The sequence below is a fragment of the Oncorhynchus masou genome, chromosome 29, assembly GCF_036934945.1.
Source record: "Oncorhynchus masou masou isolate Uvic2021 chromosome 29, UVic_Omas_1.1, whole genome shotgun sequence".
Classification (NCBI taxonomy): domain Eukaryota; kingdom Metazoa; phylum Chordata; class Actinopteri; order Salmoniformes; family Salmonidae; genus Oncorhynchus; species Oncorhynchus masou.
This window is the reverse complement of record NC_088240.1, coordinates 12,958,981-12,978,376: the sequence shown is the minus strand read 5'-3', so window position 1 is coordinate 12,978,376 and position 19,396 is coordinate 12,958,981. Positions and strand designations below refer to the sequence as shown.

The window sequence follows — 19,396 nt, the reverse complement described above, 5'->3', positions numbered from 1 at the left end:
AAAATTCACCCAACTTAATGTGGGAAGCTTGTGGAAGGCTACCCGAAACCTTTGACCAAAGTTAAACAATTTAAAAGACAATGCTACCAAATAGTAATTGAATGTATGTAAACTTCTGACCCTCTGAGATGTGATGAAAGAAATAAAAGCTGAAATAAAACTCTACTATTATTCTGACATTTCACATTCTTAAAATAAAGTGGTGATCCTAACTAACCGAAGACAGGGAATTAAATGGATTAAATGTCAGTGTAACGTTCGGCTGTGGGAGAAAGAGAGGAGGACCAAGGTGCAGCGTGGTAAGTATTCATTATGCCTTTTAATGAAAACGAATACTCGAGCAAAACAACAAAACGATAAACGAGAATTACACGAAACGAAACAGTCCTGCCTGGTAACATACACAAAGATAGAAAACAATCACCCACGAAACACAATCGAAAACAGGCTACCTAAATATGGCTCTCAATCAGTGACAACGGTTGACAGCTGCCTCTGATTGAGAACCATACCAGGCCAAACAGAAATAGCAAATCATAGAAAAACTAACATAGACAACCCACCCAATTCACGCCCTGACCATACTAAAACAAAGACATAACAAAAGCACTAAGGTCAGAACGTGACAGTACCATATTTTTTGCCCGCCCTCCTCAACCCCCCCCCCCAAAGGTACGGACTCCGGCCGCAAAACCTGAACCTATAGGGGAGGGTCTGGGTGGGTGTCTGTCCGCAGTGGCGGCTCTGGTGCGGGACGTGGACCCCACTCCACCATATTTTTTGCCCGCCTCCTCAACCACCTCCGTGGCCTTTTTCGAGCAGCAACCCTCGCCGCCGACCTCGGACTGGGGACCCGAGCAATGATTCCCAAATGGACGGGAGATTCCGGCAGCACCGGACGAACGGGAGACTGCGGCAGCTCCGGAGTGAAAGGCGATTCCGGCAGCTCCTGGCTGACTGGCGGCTCTGGCAGCTCCTGACTGACGGATGGCTCTGGCAGCTCCTGACTGACGGACGGCTCTGGCAGCTCCTGGCTGACGGACAGCTCTGGCAGCTCCTGGCTGACGGACGGCTATGGCAGCTCCTGGCTGACGGGCGGCTCTGGCAGCTCCTGGCTGACGGACTGCTCTGGCAGCTCCTGACTGACGGACGGCTCTGGCAGCTCCTGGCTGATGGACGGATCTGGCAGCTCCTGGCTGACGGACGGCTATGGCAGCTCCTGGCTGACGGGCGGCTCTGGCAGCTCCTGGCTGACGGGCGGCTCTGGCAGCTCCTGACTGACGGACGGCTCTGGCAGCTCCTGGCTGACGGACGGCTCTGGCAGCTCCTGGCTGACGGGCGGCTCTGGCAGCTCCTGGCTGACGGGCGGCTCTGGCAGCTCCTGACAGACGTACGGCTCTGGCAGCTCCTGACAGACGTACGGCTCTGGCAGCTCCTGACTGACGGGCGGCTCTGGCAGCTCCTGGCTGACCGGCGGCTCTGGCAGCTCCTGGCTGACGTACGGCTCTGGCAGCTCCTGACTGACGGACGGCTCCTGGCAGCTCCTGACTGACGTGACGGGCGGCTCTGGCAGCTCCTGGCTGACCGGCGGCTCTGACCGACAGTCAGGAATTGTGAAAAACTGAGTTTAAATGTATTTGGCTAAGGTGTATGTAAACTTGTATGTATGTAAACTTCTGACTTCAACTTGACCTTTTTATTTTAACCTTTATTTAACCAGGAAGGGCTCTTTGTCAAGAGCGTCCTGGCAAAGATAGGCAGCACCAAGTCATTACAAAATTTACAGACAAACAACATGAAAAACTACAAGTAATCTAGTAAAAACAATAGAATTCACAAGTGTATAGCTAAATCAAAAACAGCAAATTAAAAACATTGACAGGTCAGATCTGATCATTCATCAGTGATTTAAAAATACCAATCTGGACAAGTTCTTCCAGTTTAAAAGTATTTTGTCAGGCATTCCAAGACTATGGCGCAGAGTACATGAAAGCCCTTTTACCAAATTCAGTTCGGACATTTGGAACAATTAGCAGGATAAAGTCCAGCGAACGAAGAGAGTACCCACCACATTTCTGAACAATCAAAATGCCCAAATAAAAAGGTAGTAAACCCAAAATGGCTTTGTAAATAAAAGTATACCAGTGACTGAGCCTACGAGTGACTAGAGAGAAGGCCAGCCAACCCTGGTATACAAAGTGCAGTGGTGCATAAGGGTTTTGCAGTTTAAAATAAATCCCAAAGTGCCATGGTAAAGGGTTTCAATTGATCTCAAACACTGAGCGGAAGCATTCATATATAAAATATCCCCATAGTCTAGTAAAGGCATAAATGTAGCTGATACTCGCCTCCTTCTGGCTTCAAAAGAAAAACAGGCCTTATTCCTCAAATAAAATCCCAATAGGTGAAAGGTTCAGAGGTCTATTTCTTGCTTTAGAAAACACCATTAGTTTAGTTTTGTCAGTATTGAGGATAAGCTTCAATTGACACAAGGTATGTTGAACAGTATAAAAAGCAGTTTGCAAGTCCTGGAAAGCATTTGTAAGAGACGAGGCACAACAGTAAATAACAGTAACATCAGCATAAAAATGAAGTTGCGCATTTTGGACATTTCTGTCTAAATTATTTATATAAATAGTGAAGAAGAGAGGACCAAATACAGAGCCTTGGGGCACACCATTAAAGACCAACAGACATAAGCCCATCAAATTGAGTTCTATCAGACAGATAGTTACACTCGACAATCTCTGCCTTTAGTATAGCATGATCAACTGTATCAAAAGAGAGATAAATAAATAAAAAGTGAGACAGAGTGCTGTTTTTTGTCAAGGGCTTCAGTGTTATCATTTAAAACCTTCATGGCTGCTGTAATTGTGCTATGCTTCTTCCTGAAGCCCGACTGGTACATTGATAAAACTCTTTTAGCTGTTCACTCACAAGGGTTTCAAGTATTTTCACCAGGGTGACAGCTTTGAGATTGGCCTATAATTATTTCAAAGAGTTGGATCTCCCCCTTTTAAAAGTGGTAGAACAAATGCTGATTTCCAGATTTTCAGGATTTCATTACATTCCAGGGTTAGATTGAACAGATATGTAAGTGGTTCAGCTATGAAATCAGCTGCCAGATTTAAGAAACAGGGTTCCAAAAGATCAGGAGCTGCAGGCTTTCTCTGATCTAAGGATTTAAGGGCTTTATGTACCACCTGCACTGAGAATGGCAAAAAGCTCAAAGTTTGACCAGCTCTCACTGGTTCATCCACACAGGGTTGTACAGAGATAGAGGACACTGAATCAAACAGCCTACAAGATGATACAAAGTGCTCATTGAAACAATTCAGCATTTCAGTGTTGTCATATACGGCAACAGAGTCCTTCAAAACACATGACGGTAATTCATTAACATTACTGTTACCAGACATAGACTTAATAGCCTTCCAAAACTTTCCAGGGTCATTCTGGTTATCAGTGGTAACAGACATAAAATATTCAGACTTGGCCTTCATGAGAAGAAAAGACTTGTTTCGTAACTGCCTACAAATAAGCCAATCAGCATCAGAACCTGATTTCCTTGCTTTAGCCCAGGCTAGATTACGGTCATGAATAATACAAGACAGCTCAGAAGAAAACCATGGATTATCCCGCCCTTTAACCCTGAACCTGCAGAATGAGGCATGTTTGTTTACTATTTGGAAAAATCCATAATGAAAGAATTTCTAGGCAGTTTCCACATCAGGGATAAGCTCAATCTTGCTCCAGTCAAAATAAAACAAATCTTGAAAGAAAGCCTGCTCATTAAAACACTTCAAACTTCTCTTACGTATAAAACATGGGTTTGTCTTAGGAACCTTAGTATTTCTAACAGCAACAAGAGCACAATGGTCACTTAAATCATTACAAAAAACAGCAACCGCAGAATATTTATGTGGAACATTTGTCAATATCAAATCAATCAGGGTAGATTTATCTGGGCATTTAAGATTTGGGTAATCAACTGGGTAAGATTCATAGAATTACAAAACATTGTTTACCTGATAACTGATAACAAAATAGTGCTATATGAAGGGTAAGTAATCAGGAATGAATGAAGTCCAGGTGTGGCTGGTGATGAGACACAGGTGTGCGTAAAGATGGGTTGCCAGGACCAGTGCTTAGTAGACCGGTGACGTCGAGCGCCAGGGAGCGGGACTAGACGTGATGGTGGTGTTGATGTTTAGGCCAAGGTAGGTATAATTACTTGTGTGCTCCAGGGCATCGGTGTCGAGATAGAATTTGTATTTGTTGTCCTGGCAACTGGAACTTTTTTTGGAACACCATTACTTTTGTTTGACTGAGATTTACTGGCCCAGGTCTGACAGAATCTTGTAAGGAAGATTTAGATGCTGCTGTAGGCCCTCCTTGGTTGGTGACAGAAGCATCAGATCATCTGCAAACAGTAGACATTAGACGGTAGACACTTGATTTCAGTCTAGTAGGGTGAGGCCGGGTGCTGCAGAATGTTCTAGTGCTCTAGCCAAATCATTGATAGAAATGTTGAATAGGGTGGGGTTCAAGATGCATTCCTGTAGAACCCACACCGTTCGGGAAGAAATCTGTGTTTTTATTGCCAATTCTGATTGCACACGTATTGTTTGTTTAGATTTCATAATGTCGTAGGTTTCCTCCCCAACACCGCTTTCCATCAGTTTATACAGCAGGCCCTCCGCAAAATTGAGTCAAATACTTTTTTGAAATCAATAAAGCATGAGAAGACTTTGCTTTGGTTTTGGTTTGTTTGTCAGTTAGATTCTGCAAGATGGTGGTCTGTTTTACAGTATTTTAGTAAGAAGACAATTTGACATTTGCTCAGGACATTGTTTTCACTGAGGAAATGTTGGAGTCTGCTGTTGATGATACTGTAGAGGATTTTACATTTGACACAGATCCTGCAGTAATTATTTGAGTCAAATTTGTCTCGACTTTTCTGGATTGGGGTGATCAGACCTTGGATCCAAATATTGAGCAAGATGCCAGAGCTGAGGATAATATTGAAGAGTTTGAGTATATCCAAGTTGAATTTGTGGTCTGTATATATTTTAAATTTCATTTAGGATACCATCAACACCACAGGGCTTTTTGGGTTGGACAGTTTGTGTTTTGTCCTGTCGTTCAGTCAATGTAATTGGAGAATCCAAGGGTTTCTGGTAGTCTTTAATAGCTGATTCTAAGATGCGTTATTGATCCGTCAAATGTTTTAGAAGAACTACTCATTCAAGGGTTTTTCTTTATTTTTACTATTTTATACATTATAGAATAATAGTGAAGACATCAAAACTATGAAATAACACATATAGAATCATGTAGTAACCAAAAAGTGTTAAACAAATCAAAATATATTTTATTTGAGATTCTTCAAATAGCCACCATTTGCCTTGATGACAGCTTTGCACACTCTATCATGTATAGGCTTCTGCTCTTGTCCAAAAAGGTTGGAGAAGTGGTTTATCCATAGATCTCCATGTTGCATAGCTAGTTCTTTATGCTGATATTCTCTCTCTCTCTCTTTTCACACTGCTGGGTGCACTTACTCATTCCACCACTACAGCCTCCATTTTGACACTCTCAGCAAAGTTAATTCAGTCGACTTAATTGGGTGGTAATAATTCAGAGGTTTATCGTTGGCTCAAGTTTGCAAGTTCACCTTTGGTATACACTGTATAGGGAGAACAGCAGCTATACGGTTAAAATTCCTCTCTCACTGCTGCTGCTGTACTTACTGGATGGAAAAGAACCCCAGGCACACATTAACATTCCATTAGAAGAAAAAACACTCCTTCAGTCAGGCCTGTTTCTGTGGGTTGGATTTTGGGATAAACGACATTAAGCCACTACGGGCCAGTTTCCGATCGGAACGTTTGGCTCGCGGCCCCAACTGCGCCCCCTGTATCTGTGTGTTTGTGGTGTGTGTTGCCATTAGACGGGTCAGAACGCGAGAGCGAAGGGGACACCATGGCTTCTCAGCGGCTTTATCTGAGGTTGGTAGGGCTCACCGCTCTGCTCACATTGCTGGCCCTCGCAGGTGAGGTAACTCTCGCTTTCTCTTCCTGTCTACCTCTCTCTCAAGCTCCTTTCTTTCAACAATCTTTCTGTCTCCATCTCCTCCCATCTATCACTCTGTCCCACCAAACCTCATACTATGCTAGATAATTTGATTTCACCCATATGGAACCAAACTTAGATTAACAAAGATTCTGAAGCAACATCTGAAGCACTGAATTGTTTATTCATATAGTTATTTAAGAACTTCAAGTTTGAAGGTTGATGGCATGTTTTATGAAGTTTTATTGGGTATTTGAATTATCTAAGGTGAGTTATTTTTGCATAATGCATTTCTTTCTCTTGTGTGGTTGTGGAATCTAGCTAGTTTACATGTTAAAACATGGTGTTGTTAAATCTCATGTCTCCTGGGGGGGCGGCGGGGGGGCAGGCAAAGGGCAACAGTGTGGTTCTAGTCACTGATAGTGTAGGACAGCCAGTGTAGTTGGGAGGAATTCATCCAGGTCAGTTCAGGTCAGATGAAGTGGGAAGGAACATTCCTATGACACACATATAGGAGGCAGGACCATGACTACACCAATGAGAGGAACCAATTCATTTCCTGACTTAGCAGCAGAGATGGATTGGCTGTCTAGATGTGCAAGGAGTTGACTCCTCCTAGTAGGAGGGTATAAATATAGGTGCTTGTGTAAACATTTCTTTGTCTTTGCAGTTGTTTGACCCAGTGGGGAATAAACTTTCCTGCTGAAAGGTGAATTTGTCTCCCAGTGTCTGTTGGAAAGCAGACTGAACCAGGTCTTCCTCTAGGATTTTGCCTGTGTTTGGCTCTATTCCATTTATTTTTTATCTTAAACAAACTCCCTAGTCCTTGCCGATGAGGAGCATACTCATAACATGATGCAGCCACCGCCATGCTTGGACATATGAAGAGTGGTACTCAGTAACGTGCTGTGTTGGATTTGCCCAAAACATAATGCTTTGTATTCAGGATAAAAAGTGTAATTCTTTGCAGTTTTACTTCAGTGCCTTGTTGCAAACAGGATGCATGTTTTTGAATGTTTTTATTCTGTACAGACTTCCTTCTTTTCACTCTGTCATTTAGGTTAGTATTGTGGAGTAACTACAAGGTTGATCCATCCTCAATTTTCTCATATCATAGCCATCGAACTCTGTAACTGTTTTAAAATCAACATTGGCCTCGTGGTGAAATCCCAGAGCTGTTTCCTTCCCCTCCCGGAACTGAGTTAGGAAGGACGCCTGTATTTTGAACTGAGTTAGGAAGGACGCCTGTATTTTGAACTGAGTTAGGAAGGACGCCTGTATTTTGAACTGAGTTATGAAGGACGCCTGTATTTTGAACTGAGTTAGGAAGGACGCATGTATTTTGTAGTGACTGGGTGTATTGATACACCATCCAAAGCGTAATTAACACCATGCTCAAAGGGATATTCAGTGTCTGCTTTTTTTTGTTATCTAATAGGTGTTCTTCTTTGCGAGGTATTGAAAACCTCCCTGGTCTTCATTCACAGCTCGACTGAGGGACCTTACAGATAATTATATGTGTGGGGTACTGAGATGGGATAGTAATTTAAAAATCATGTTAACCACAATTATTGCACACAGTGAGTCCACTTCTGTGACTTGTTAAGCACATTTTTACTCCTGACTGTATTTAGGCTTGCCATAACAAAGGGTGTGAATACTTATTGACTGAAGACATTTTGTATTAATTTCTAAAAATTCTAAAAACTAAATTCCACTTTGGCATTGTGGGACCTTGTGTGTAGATCAGTGGAACAAAGTCTAAATGTAATCCATATTAAATTCAGGCTGTAACACAACAAAATATGGAAAAAGTTAGTGAGTGAATACTTTCTGAAGACTCTGTATATTCTAAAATGGGAGACAAGTGACAATGGACTTAATGTGTCACTGAAAACTAGCTGGTCATGGAAATACCATGAATCCCTTTCACCTCAAAAGGCTTTTCTAGCTATCTCTTTACCACCATTTTCATGAGCGAGACGGGTTGCCTAGACAGGGAAGAAGAGAGAAAGAGGGAGAGCGAGATAGGGAAAGAAAGCAGACCAGGCAGATCTCTTAGTGGAAAGTCTCATTCATCATTCATGTAAATGTGAGGCAGCAAATAGCAAACACCCCTCCTCCTCTCTAGACAGACTACTACTGTCGGCAGATTGAAAAAAAGTTTAGTGGGGAAATTGCTCATTTGCAACTTAGACTCCTGCAAACCATTTCCTATAACCTCATCCATGTGCTCCACTTCTGGCTGTTTGTGTGTGTGTGTGCGCGTGTGTATGTGTGCTAAGCCTCTACTGAATGAGCTGGGATTTATCACACCACAATCTAACTTTATAATCACAATGGACTTACACTACAGTAGTCTCCTCTCCCTTGCTAAAGAGATTCTAGGCTAAACATTAACCCACATTAACCCCACTAAGTGTTCTATTGACTCTCTTTATCAGATGTTTCCAGTGAGAGCAGCCTTCACAAGATCCTGAAGAAAAGAGATGGTAATATTCACAGATAGTTTTTACATACACACATTTAACACTGCACCTACTTTACATTCTACTGCCATTACAAGTCTCCTCTCTGCCTCCCCCCAGTGGTGGGTGACGGTAGCGCTTCACCTAAGTACAGGGTGGCTGTTGCTCCCGCCAAGGCCAAAGAGTTCCTGGCCAAGCTACGGCGGCCCAAGAGGAACATTTGGGACCGCAGCAGGCCAGATGTGCAGCAGTGGATCATGCAGTTCATGTACATGGGCTTCGATGAGACGGTGAGCGGGCCAAGAGGGTTGAATAATAAATAATAATAATCATTTGGCAGGTGCTTACATTTACCATATTCCACACATTTACAAGTGTGTACCTGTGTGAAATGGGAATGTGTTTTTTTTGCATATTCCATCCCCCTGAAACAGCAAAGAGAGGGGTCACGGAATGGGGTAAGGCCTTGAGTTTAATCTGACACTGTGACCTAACCCTACTATGGGCCATTATCATAGTATTGCATATATTATATGATTAGGTCACAAGGTTGTAAAAACTCCTGGCCCCAGATATGGGATAGGGTAAACAGTACTACGATCCGTAGAAGAATAGGCCTATGAGAAACAGTCCACTGCACAACACATTAGTAGCCACCCACAGCTTCATGGGGGAGAACAGACATTATACAAAGCACTAAGATCTAAAGTAACTGTGTGAGAAAAACTCATATTATGGCAAAATGCCAGTGTACTAAGTCAAATCTATTCATCTCATACACGGTTTACCGCTGGTAATGAAGGCCCAGCAAAGTGCCTATGTGCCTACGCCCTCAACAATGCAGTATATTAATCAATGACAAGTAGTAGAAGAGGTAGCATAGTAATAATGGACTGTACTTACACACACAGGCAACAGTGCTGTTCTATTCTATTCTATTGACTCTACTACTGTGTGTGTGTGTGTGTGTGTGTGTGTGTGTGTGTGTGTGTGTGTGTGTGTGTGTGTGTGTGTGTGTGTGTGTGTGTGTGTGTGTGTGTGTGTGTGTGTGTGTGTGTGTGTGAGCAAGAGGGTTGGATGTTTGGTTAGTCAGTGCAAATCATTTCTAAGGTGCAAATTGTCTCTTAAGGTACAGGTCTGTGCAGTAAATGAACGACCTGTGCAATGGAACACGTTCAACAACTAGGCAACACTGCAAACACAAACTACATAGCTACGTCACATGAGATGACGCTGGAGAGGCGAAGGTACGGGTAGTAAAACATTTAATAAAGACGGACATAGAAAGAGACAGGAACAGCATCAGCAAACTAATATTAAAGACAAAAACAATACAATGCAGCAGCGGGGGAACAGAGCTGGGAACTGACAAATATCGGGGAGGAAATGAACAGGTGATAAGTGAGTCCATGTGAGTCCAATAACGCTGATGCGTGTGACGAGGGAAGGCAGGAGTGCGTGATGGATGGCAGGAGTGCGTGATGGATGGCAGGAGTGCGTGACGGATGGCAGGAGTGCGTGACGGATGGCAGGAGTGCGTGACGGATGGCAGGAGTGCGTGACGGATGGCAGGAGTGCGTGACGGATGGCAGGAGTGCGTGACGCAGGGCAGGAGTGCGTGACGCAGGGCAGGAGTGCGTGACGGATGGCAGGAGTGCGTGACGGATGGCAGGAGTGCGTGACGGATGGCAGGAGTGCGTGACGGATGGCAGGAGTGCGTGACGGATGGCAGGAGTGCGTGACGGATGGCAGGAGTGCGTGACGGATGGCAGGAGTGCGTGACGGATGGCAGGAGTGCGTGACGGATGGCAGGAGTGCGTGATGGATGGCAGGAGTGCGTGATGCAGGGCAGGAGTGCGTGACGGATGGCAGGAGTGCGTGATGGATGGCAGGAGTGCATGATTAAGGGCAGGAGTGCGTGACGGGTGGCAGGAGTGCGTGACGGATGGCAGGAGTGCGTGATGCAGGGCAGGAGTGCGTGACGGGTGGCAGGAGTGCGTGACGGGTGGCAGGAGTGCGTGACGGATGGCAGGAGTGCGTGACGGATGGCAGGAGTGCGTGACGGATGGCAGGAGTGCGTGACGCAGGGCAGGAGTGCGTGCGGGTGGCAGGAGTGCGTGACGGATGGCAGGAGTGCGTGACGCAGGGCAGGAGTGCGTGACGGATGGCAGGAGTGCGTGACGGATGGCAGGAGTGCGTGACGGATGGCAGGAGTGCGTGATGCAGGGCAGGAGTGCGTGATGGATGGCAGGAGTGCGTGATGGATGGCAGGAGTGCGTGATGGATGGCGGAGTGCGTGATGGATGGCAGGAGTGCGTGATGGATGGCAGGAGTGCGTGATGGATGGCAGGAGTGCGTGATGCAGGGCAGGAGTGCGTGACGGATGGCAGGAGTGCGTGACGGGTGGCAGGAGTGCGTGACGGATGGCAGGAGTGCGTGATGCAGGGCAGGAGTGCGTGACGGATGGCAGGAGTGCGTGACGGATGGCAGGAGTGCGTGATGCAGGGCAGGAGTGCGTGACGGATGGCAGGAGTGCGTGACGCAGGGCAGGAGTGCGTGACGGATGGCAGGAGTGCGTGACGGATGGCAGGAGTGCGTGACGGGTGGCAGGAGTGCGTGACGGATGGCAGGAGTGCGTGATGCAGGGCAGGAGTGCGTGACGGATGGCAGGAGTGCGTGACGGATGGCAGGAGTGCGTGATGCAGGGCAGGAGTGCGTGATGGATGGCAGGAGTGCGTGATGGATGGCAGGAGTGCGTGATGCAGGGCAACCTGGCGCCCTCAAGCGCCAGGAGGAGGGAAGAGCGGGAGCAGACATGACAAGCTATACAAAACATAAAAAAGGGCGGGTGGGTGGGAGGGAGGGAGGGTGGGAGGGAGGGAGGGAGGGTGGGTGGGAGGGAGGGTGGGAGGGAGGGTGGGTGGGAGGGAGGGAGGGAGGGAGGGTGGGTGGGAGGGAGGGAGGGTGGGAGGGAGGGAGGGAGGGTGGGAGGGAGGGGGGTGGGAGGGTGGAGGGAGGGAGGGAGGGAGGGAGGGAGGGAGGGAGGGTGGGAGGGAGGGAGGGAGGGAGGGAGGGAGGGAGGGAGGGAGGGGGGAGGGGGGAGGGAGGGAGGGAGGGAGGGAGGGGGGGGGGGAGGGAGGGAGGGAGGGAGGGTGGGAGGGTGGGAGGGAGGGAGGGAGGGAGGGAGGGAGGGAGGGTGGGAGGGAGGGAGGGAGGGAGGGAGGGAGGGAGGGTGGGAGGGAGGGTGGGAGGGAGGGAGGGAGGGAGGGAGGGTGGGAGGGAGGGAGGGAGGGAGGGAGGGAGGGAGGGAGGGATAATGCCCAGGCAAATTTGTTGTCGTTATCAGACTAGATAAAAGCAGATGGATGTTTCTGTCACAGTGGGACCTAGAGACTATTCAAAGAAGATAATTATTCTCCACCACTATGAACATCACTGGGCCTGACACACCTTGAATACACACACGCACGTAAACACTTTCAAGCTTTTTTCCCTCTCTAGCTATGTTTCTTCCAGATCAATGATTCCAATGGAGATCTTTAGAAACACCAGGACCAGGGAGAAAATCTTTGGCAAAAACAAGTCAGAAAGAATGACAGAGAGTGGGGGAGACGAAACAGAGAGACAGACCGAGAGAGAGAGGTATTGAGAAGTAGAGGTTATGAATAAAGTAAAGGAAGGAGAAAGTTGTTTGCTCCTCAGTTTTGTAGACAGTTGACAGCTCCTGTAGACAGTTGACAGATCCTGTAGACAGTTGACAGCTCCTGTAGACAGTTGACAGCTCCTGTAGACAGTTGACAGCTCCTGTAGACAGTTGACAGCTCCTGTAGACAGTTGACAGCTCCTGTTGACAGCTCCTGTTGACAGTTGACAGCTCCTGTAGACAGTTGACAGCTCCTGTTGACAGCTCCTGTAGACAGTTGACAGCTCCTGTTGACAGCTCCTGTAGACAGTTGACAGCTCCTGTAGACAGTTGACAGCTCCTATAGACAGTTGACAGCTCCTGTAGACAGTTGACAGCTCCTGTTGACAGCTCCTGTAGACAGTTGACAGCTCCTGTAGACAGTTGACAGCTCCTGTGGACAGCTTCTGCAGACAGTTGACAGCTCCTGTAGACAGTTGACAGCTCCTGTAGACAGTTGACAGCTCCTGTAGACAGTTGACAGCTCCTGTAGACAGTTGACAGCTCCTGTGGACAGCTCCCGTAGACAGTTGACATCTCCTGTAGACAGTTGACAGCTCCTGTAGACAATTGACAGCTCCTGTTGACAGCTCCTGTAGACAGTTGACAGCTCCCCAGTAGACAGTTGACAGCTCCCGTAGACAGTTGACAGCTCCTGTAGACAGTTGACAGCTCCTGTGGACAGCTTCTGCAGACAGTTGACAGCTCCCGTAGACAGTTGACATCTCCTGTAGACAGTTGACAGCTCCTGTTGACAGCTCCTGTAGACAGTTGACAGCTCCCCAGTAGACAGTTGACAGCTCCTGCAGACAGTTGACAGCTCCTGTTGTCAGTTGACAGCTCCTGCAGACAGTTGACAGCTCCCGTAGACAGTTGACAGCTCCCGTAGACAGTTGACAGCTCCCGTAGACAGTTGACAGCTCCCGTAGACAGTTGACAGCTCCTGTAGACAGTTGACAGCTCCTGTTGACAGCTCCTGTTGACAGCTCCTGTAGACAGTTGACAGCTCCTGTAGACAGCTGACAGCTCCTGTTGACAGCTCCTGCAGACAGTTGACAGCTCCCGTAGACAGTTGACAGCTCCCGTAGACAGTTGACAGCTCCCGTAGACAGTTGACAGCTCCCGTAGACAGTTGACAGCTCCTGTAGACAGCTGACAGCTCCAGTTGACAGCTCCTGCAGACAGTTGACAGCTCCCGTAGACAGTTGACAGCTCCCGTAGACAGTTGACAGCTCCCGTAGACAGTTGACAGCTCCCGTAGACAGTTGACAGCTCCTGTAGACAATTGACAGCTCCTGTTGACAGCTCCTGTAGACAGCTGACAGCTCCAGTTGACAGCTCCTGTAGACAGCTGACAGCTCCTGTAGACAGTTGACAGCTCCTGTAGACAGCTGACAGCTCCTGTAGACAGTTGACAGCTCCCCAGTAGACAGTTGACAGCTCCTGTAGGTCAATCAGTAGGACTGCTTTAATGACTTCCTGGGTATGTGTGATTTCCTGTTGCCTGAACCGGCCTCTCTTGCTGTTGGATCCGACAGCCTCTGCATTTTAAACCATGTTGGTCTATACTCTATGCATAGCAGCTGTCCTGTTCTAGTCATCTCCAAAACATCTGCTGACTAGCAAATCAAACCCATAGTCCCTTACCCCCTATCTCCTTACCCCCTAGATCCTAGCTCCTACCCCCTTACCCCCTAGCTCCTACTCCCTTACACCCTAGCTCCTACTCCCTTACCCGCTAAGCAATCAAGTAGATCTGAAAGGATCTGATGGGTATGAGCAACAAGTTGATTGCATAACCCTGCTCTCTAATGAGTGGAATGGAAATGTTACAATATTTTTTGCACATTTCCAATGTTTCAGATCTTTTGAGTTGGGCTAAAGTTGAGAGGTTGTGGTCGTGTTTCCCCCCCCAGAGACTGGAGGCGGACCTGTCCTACTGGATGGACCACGCGCGGTCCAGCGATCAGGGTCGCCAGCACCATTATGACGAGAACTCTCCCATTGGACCCAGAGACAGAGGGGCACACCGTCACGGAGCTGACGTCAACTACGACTACTACTAACTCAACATGCTGTCTCACTCCCTCTCTCAAAACGCAAGACGAACCTCTGTCTTCCTTCACTACTTCTCACCCCCTCTCTATTTCTCCCTCATACAGTGTGCAGCTTCTTTTCTTTCTTTGTAGACAGTTTACTGTCCGTTAGACAACACCTCGACAAACATTTCTGGGTGTCCATCAACCCTGCGTGCCACAGGGTTGGATAATGGGACCTTTGTTATTCCTAATCTATATCAATGACCTTGCTTCTGTGTCTTCTACAGTACTTCCCATTCTCTTTGCTGAGGATACCAAGTAGATTTTATCACACAATAATTTGTATTCACTAATTAACGAAGCCAACTCAGGCATGGACACATTTTCTGAATGGTTCCAGATAAACAAATGATCTTTAAATGTAAAAAAAACTCTAACTTTATTTTATTCACTAGTAAGGATAAGAAATGTGGTTCAAAAAAATAGCCAGAATCTCAATTGTTGGGAATGAAATGGAGCAAGTCATATCCACTAGATTCCTCTGAGTTATAATTGATTAACAGTTGTCCTGGAAACGTCATTTTCAGTTTGTCTGCAGCAAAGTGGTGAAATCTGTTGGTATTAGTGGTTTGGTTCATCAGGCTTGCTTCCTTACTCTATACTATATCGTAGCTTCATTTACCATATCTTATTTACTGTAATATTGTCTGGGCCAGCACATATGCCTCCTTTCCACACAAATTACTCATCATACAAAATACATTTGCAAGACTAGCCTCCTCCTCTAATTACCTGGCTCCATTTGCACCTTTGTTTAAGAAACTCTAGAACTTGTATATTTACAACATTAACGTACGCAAAACATGCACTTTTATCTACAAATACTCAATCAAATTCAATCAAACGTATTTATAAAGCCCTTTTTACATCAGCCGATGTCACAAAGTGCTGTACAGAAACTCAGCCTAAAACAGCAAACAGCAAGTAATGCAGGTGTAGAAGCATGGTGGCTAGGAAAAACTCCCTAGAAAGGCAGGAACCTAGGAAGAAACCTAGAGAGGAACCAGGCTCTGAGGGGTGGCCAGTCCTCTTTTGGCTGTGCTGGTTGAGATTATAACAGTAAATGGCCAAGATGTTCAAACGTTCATAGATGACCAGCAGGGTCAAATAATAATAATAATCACAGTGGATGTAGAGGGTGCAACAGATCAGCATCTCAGGAGTAAATGTCAGTTGGCTTTTCATAGCTGAGCATTCAGAGTTAGAGACAGCAGGTGCGGTACAGAGAGAGTCGAAGACAGCAGGTCCGGGACAAGGGAGCACATCCAGTGAACAGGTCAGGGTTGAAACAGTTGGGGGAGCAGCAACACGACCAGGTGGATTGGGGACAGCAAGGAGTCATCAGGCCAGGTCGTCCTGCGGCATGGTCCCAGGGCTCAGGACCTCTGGGAGGAGAGGGAGAGAGAGAGAATTACAGGGAGGATACTTAAATTCACACAGGACACTGGATAAGAAATACTCCAGACATAACAGACTGATCCTAGCCCCCCGACAAACTATTGCACCATAAATACTGGAGGCTGGTACAGGAGGGGTTGGGAGACACTGTGGCCCCGTCCGACGATACCCTCGGACAGGGCCAACCAGGCAGGATATAACCCCACCCACTTTGCCAAAGCACAGCCCCCACAGCACTAGAGGGATATCTTCAAACCACCAACTCACTACCCTGAGACAAGGCTGAGTATAGCCCACGAAGATCACATCCACGGCACAAACCCAAGGAGGGCGCCAATCCCGGACAAGATGATCACGTCAGTGACTCAACCCACTCAAGACATGCACCCCTCCTAGCGATGGGATGGAAGCGCACCAGTTAGCCAGGGACTTAGTAATAGGGTTAGAGGCAGAGAATCCCAGTGGAGATTAGGGCACCGGCCAGGCAGACAGCAAGGGCAGTTCACCTTCACACCCCTGGGCCAGACTACTCAGTCTAGCACTGGAATAATATGATACATTTTTTGGGTTCTAGTCAAGATTCTAGCAGCCATGTTTAGCACTAACTGAAGTTTATTTAGTGCTGTATCCGCGTATTCAGAAAGTAGAGCATTGTGTCTAATCTAGAAGTGATAAAAGCATTGATTAACTTCTCTGCATCATTTTTTGATAAAAAGTTTGATTTTTGCAATGTTACGAAGATGGAACAAAAACTGTCCTTGAAATAGTCTTGATATGTTTTATCAAAAGAGTGATCAGGGTCCAGAGTAACGCTGAGGTCCTTCACGGTTTTATTTCAGATGACTGTACAACCATCAATATTAATTATCAGATCCAACAGAAGATCTCTTTGTTTATTGGGATCTAAAACAAGCATCTTTGTTTTGTCCGAGTTTAAAAGTAAAACATTTGCCGCCATCCACTTCCTTGTGTCTGAAACACAGGCTTCCAGGGAGGGCAATTTTTGGGCTTCACCATGTTTCATTGAAATGCACAGCTGTGTATCGTCCGCATAGGAGCGAAAGTTAACATTATGTTTCCGAGTGACATCACCAAGAGGTAAAATATATTGTGAAAACAATAGTGGTCCTAAATCCAAACACCAGAACTTACAGTTGACTTTTCAGAGGACATCCACAGAGACAAACTGATATCTTTCCGACAGTTAAGATCTAAACCAGGCCAGAACTTGTCCATGTAGACCAATTTGGGTTTCCAATCTCTCCAAAAGAATGTCATGATCGATGGTATCAAAAGCAGCACTAAGATCTAGGAGCACGAGGACAGATGTAGAGCCTCGGTCTGATGCCATTAAAAGGTCATTTACCACCTTCACAAGTGCAGTTTCAGTGCTATAATGGGGTCTAAAACCAGACTGAAGTGTTTCATATACACTGTGCCTTCAGGAAGGCAGTGAGTTGCTGCGCAACAGCTTTTTCTAACATTTTTGAGAGGAATACCGCTCGGACAGTTTATCTAAACCCTTCAATGGATAATTCCAGGTTAATTACTGAGATCCATCTATAGTCAGGTCCATAAGTATTTGCATCATTTTGGCTGTGTACACCACCACAAAGGATTTGAAAGGAAACAGTTAATATGTGCTTTAAGTGTAGACTTTCATCTGTAATTTAAGGGTTTTGTCAAAATGATTATGAACTGTGTAGGAATTAAAAAACATTCATACATAGCCCCCAATTTTATGGGCTCAAAAGTAATTGAACATATTAACATAATTAAATAAATTGTGAGTTTTAATACTTGGTTCCAAATCCTTTGCAGTCAATGACTGCCTGAAGTCTGGAACCCATAGACATCATCAGATGCTGGGTTTCTTCCCTGGTGATGCTCTGCCAGGCCTTTACTACAGCTGTCTTCACTTCCTGCTTATTCTTGGGGCGTTTTGAGTTCAGCAAGTGAAATGCATGCTCAATTGGATTCAGGTCAGGTGATTAACTTGGCCATTGCAGAACATTCCACTTCTTTGCCTTAAAAAGGTATTGGGTTGCTTTGCAGTATGCTTCAGGTCATTGTCCATCTGCACTGTGAAGCACCGTCCAATGAGTTTTGAAGCATTTGGCTGAATCTGAACAGATAATATAACCCTAAGCACTTCAGAATTCATCCTGCTGCTTTTGTCAGCAGTCCCATCATCAATATATACAAGGGAACAAGTTCCATTGGCAACCACACATGCCAATGCAATAACACCACCTCCTCCATGCTTCACAGATGAGGTGGTATGCTTCGGATCATGAGCAGTTAATTCCCTTCTCCACACTCTTCTCTTCCCATCATTCTGGTACAAGTTGATCTTTGTCTCATCTATCCACAGGATGTTGTTCCAGAACTGTACAGGTGTTTTAGATGTTTTTTTTGGCAAGCTCTAATCTGGTCTTCCTGTTTTTTGAGGCTTACCAATGGTTAACATCTTGTGGTAAACCCTCTGTATTTACTCTGGTGAAGTCTTCTCCTGATTGTTGACTTTGACACAGATACACCTGCCTCCTGGATGGTGTTCCTGATCTGGCCAACTGTTGTGAAGGGGTTTTTCTTCACCAGGGAAATCATTATTCTGTCATCCACCACAGTTGTTTTCTGTGGTCTTCTGGGCCTTTTGGTGTCCCGGAGCTCCCCAGTGCATTCTTTCTTTTTAAGAATGTACCAAATAATTGATTTGACCACAACTAAGGTTTTTGCTATCTCTCTGTTGGGTTTGTTTAGATTTTTCCTGCCTAATGATGGCTTGCTTCACTGGCAGGGACACCTCTTTGTACTTCATATTGAGGATTAACAGCAACAGATTCCAAATGCACACTTGAAATCAACTCCAGAACTTTTGTCTGCTTACTTGTAAATGAACTAATGAGGGAACAACACACACCTAGCCATGGAACAACCAATTGTCCAATTACTTTTGGTCCCTTTAAAAGGGGGGGCAAATATTTGCAGTGCTGTAATTCCTACACCATTCACCCTCAAATTAAAGCTGAACGTCTGCACTTTCAGCTCATATTCATTATTTCATTTCAACTCCAATATGTTGTGGTAGACAGCTAAAATAATAAGGACTGTATATAACACAAGACACTGCAATAACCTTTACCACCTCCACTGCTACATCTCACAGTCAATTCTGTCAGATACAGAGGTACCATACTCTGTAAAAATAAAAGTTTCATTGCCAAAACATCATCTCTCAATAACTTCAAGTGAAGACTGGGGGTCAGCCTGATGAACCAAACTACACAGTAATCTCCATGTATGCTAACTCTCACATTTAAACAAAACACGTTTTTTGTGTGTGATTACTGCACAATTCATTTATAATTAGGTTTTGTTATGTTTTAACAAACTATTTTTATTTTTGTACTTCTGTCTTGTAAAACAATGTGTAAGGGTATGGTTTTCAAATAAACCCTCGGGCTTCCAACAACACCTGCACACCGTTTGTATTAAACTAAACTGTCTCCTCTCTCACACTTCTCCCCAGTCTAATCTAATGGCCCCCGGCTCCTGCTCCAGATCTGGCTTTTCTCTTCCTATCGCTTTACACCAGCTGCTGTTCTGTTTGTATTGTTTGTTTGTCGAGGATCAGTATAAATAATGACTGACTCATTGCTCAGCCTCACATT

At 45.8% G+C, this 19,396-nt stretch overlaps 1 protein-coding gene across 1 annotated transcript; it reads left to right on the top strand.

Annotated features, from left to right (window-relative positions):
- The first annotated feature begins 5,814 nt into the window (after positions 1-5,814).
- ecrg4a (ECRG4 augurin precursor a) lies at positions 5,815-19,381 on the top strand. The gene is made up of 4 exons (XM_064944051.1): positions 5,815-6,055; positions 8,520-8,567; positions 8,664-8,833; positions 14,142-19,381. Exons 1-4 carry the CDS (start codon positions 5,986-5,988, stop codon positions 14,289-14,291), a joined length of 438 nt encoding a protein of 145 aa, XP_064800123.1. The 5' UTR covers positions 5,815-5,985; the 3' UTR covers positions 14,292-19,381.
- The last annotated feature ends 15 nt before the right edge of the window (positions 19,382-19,396 follow it).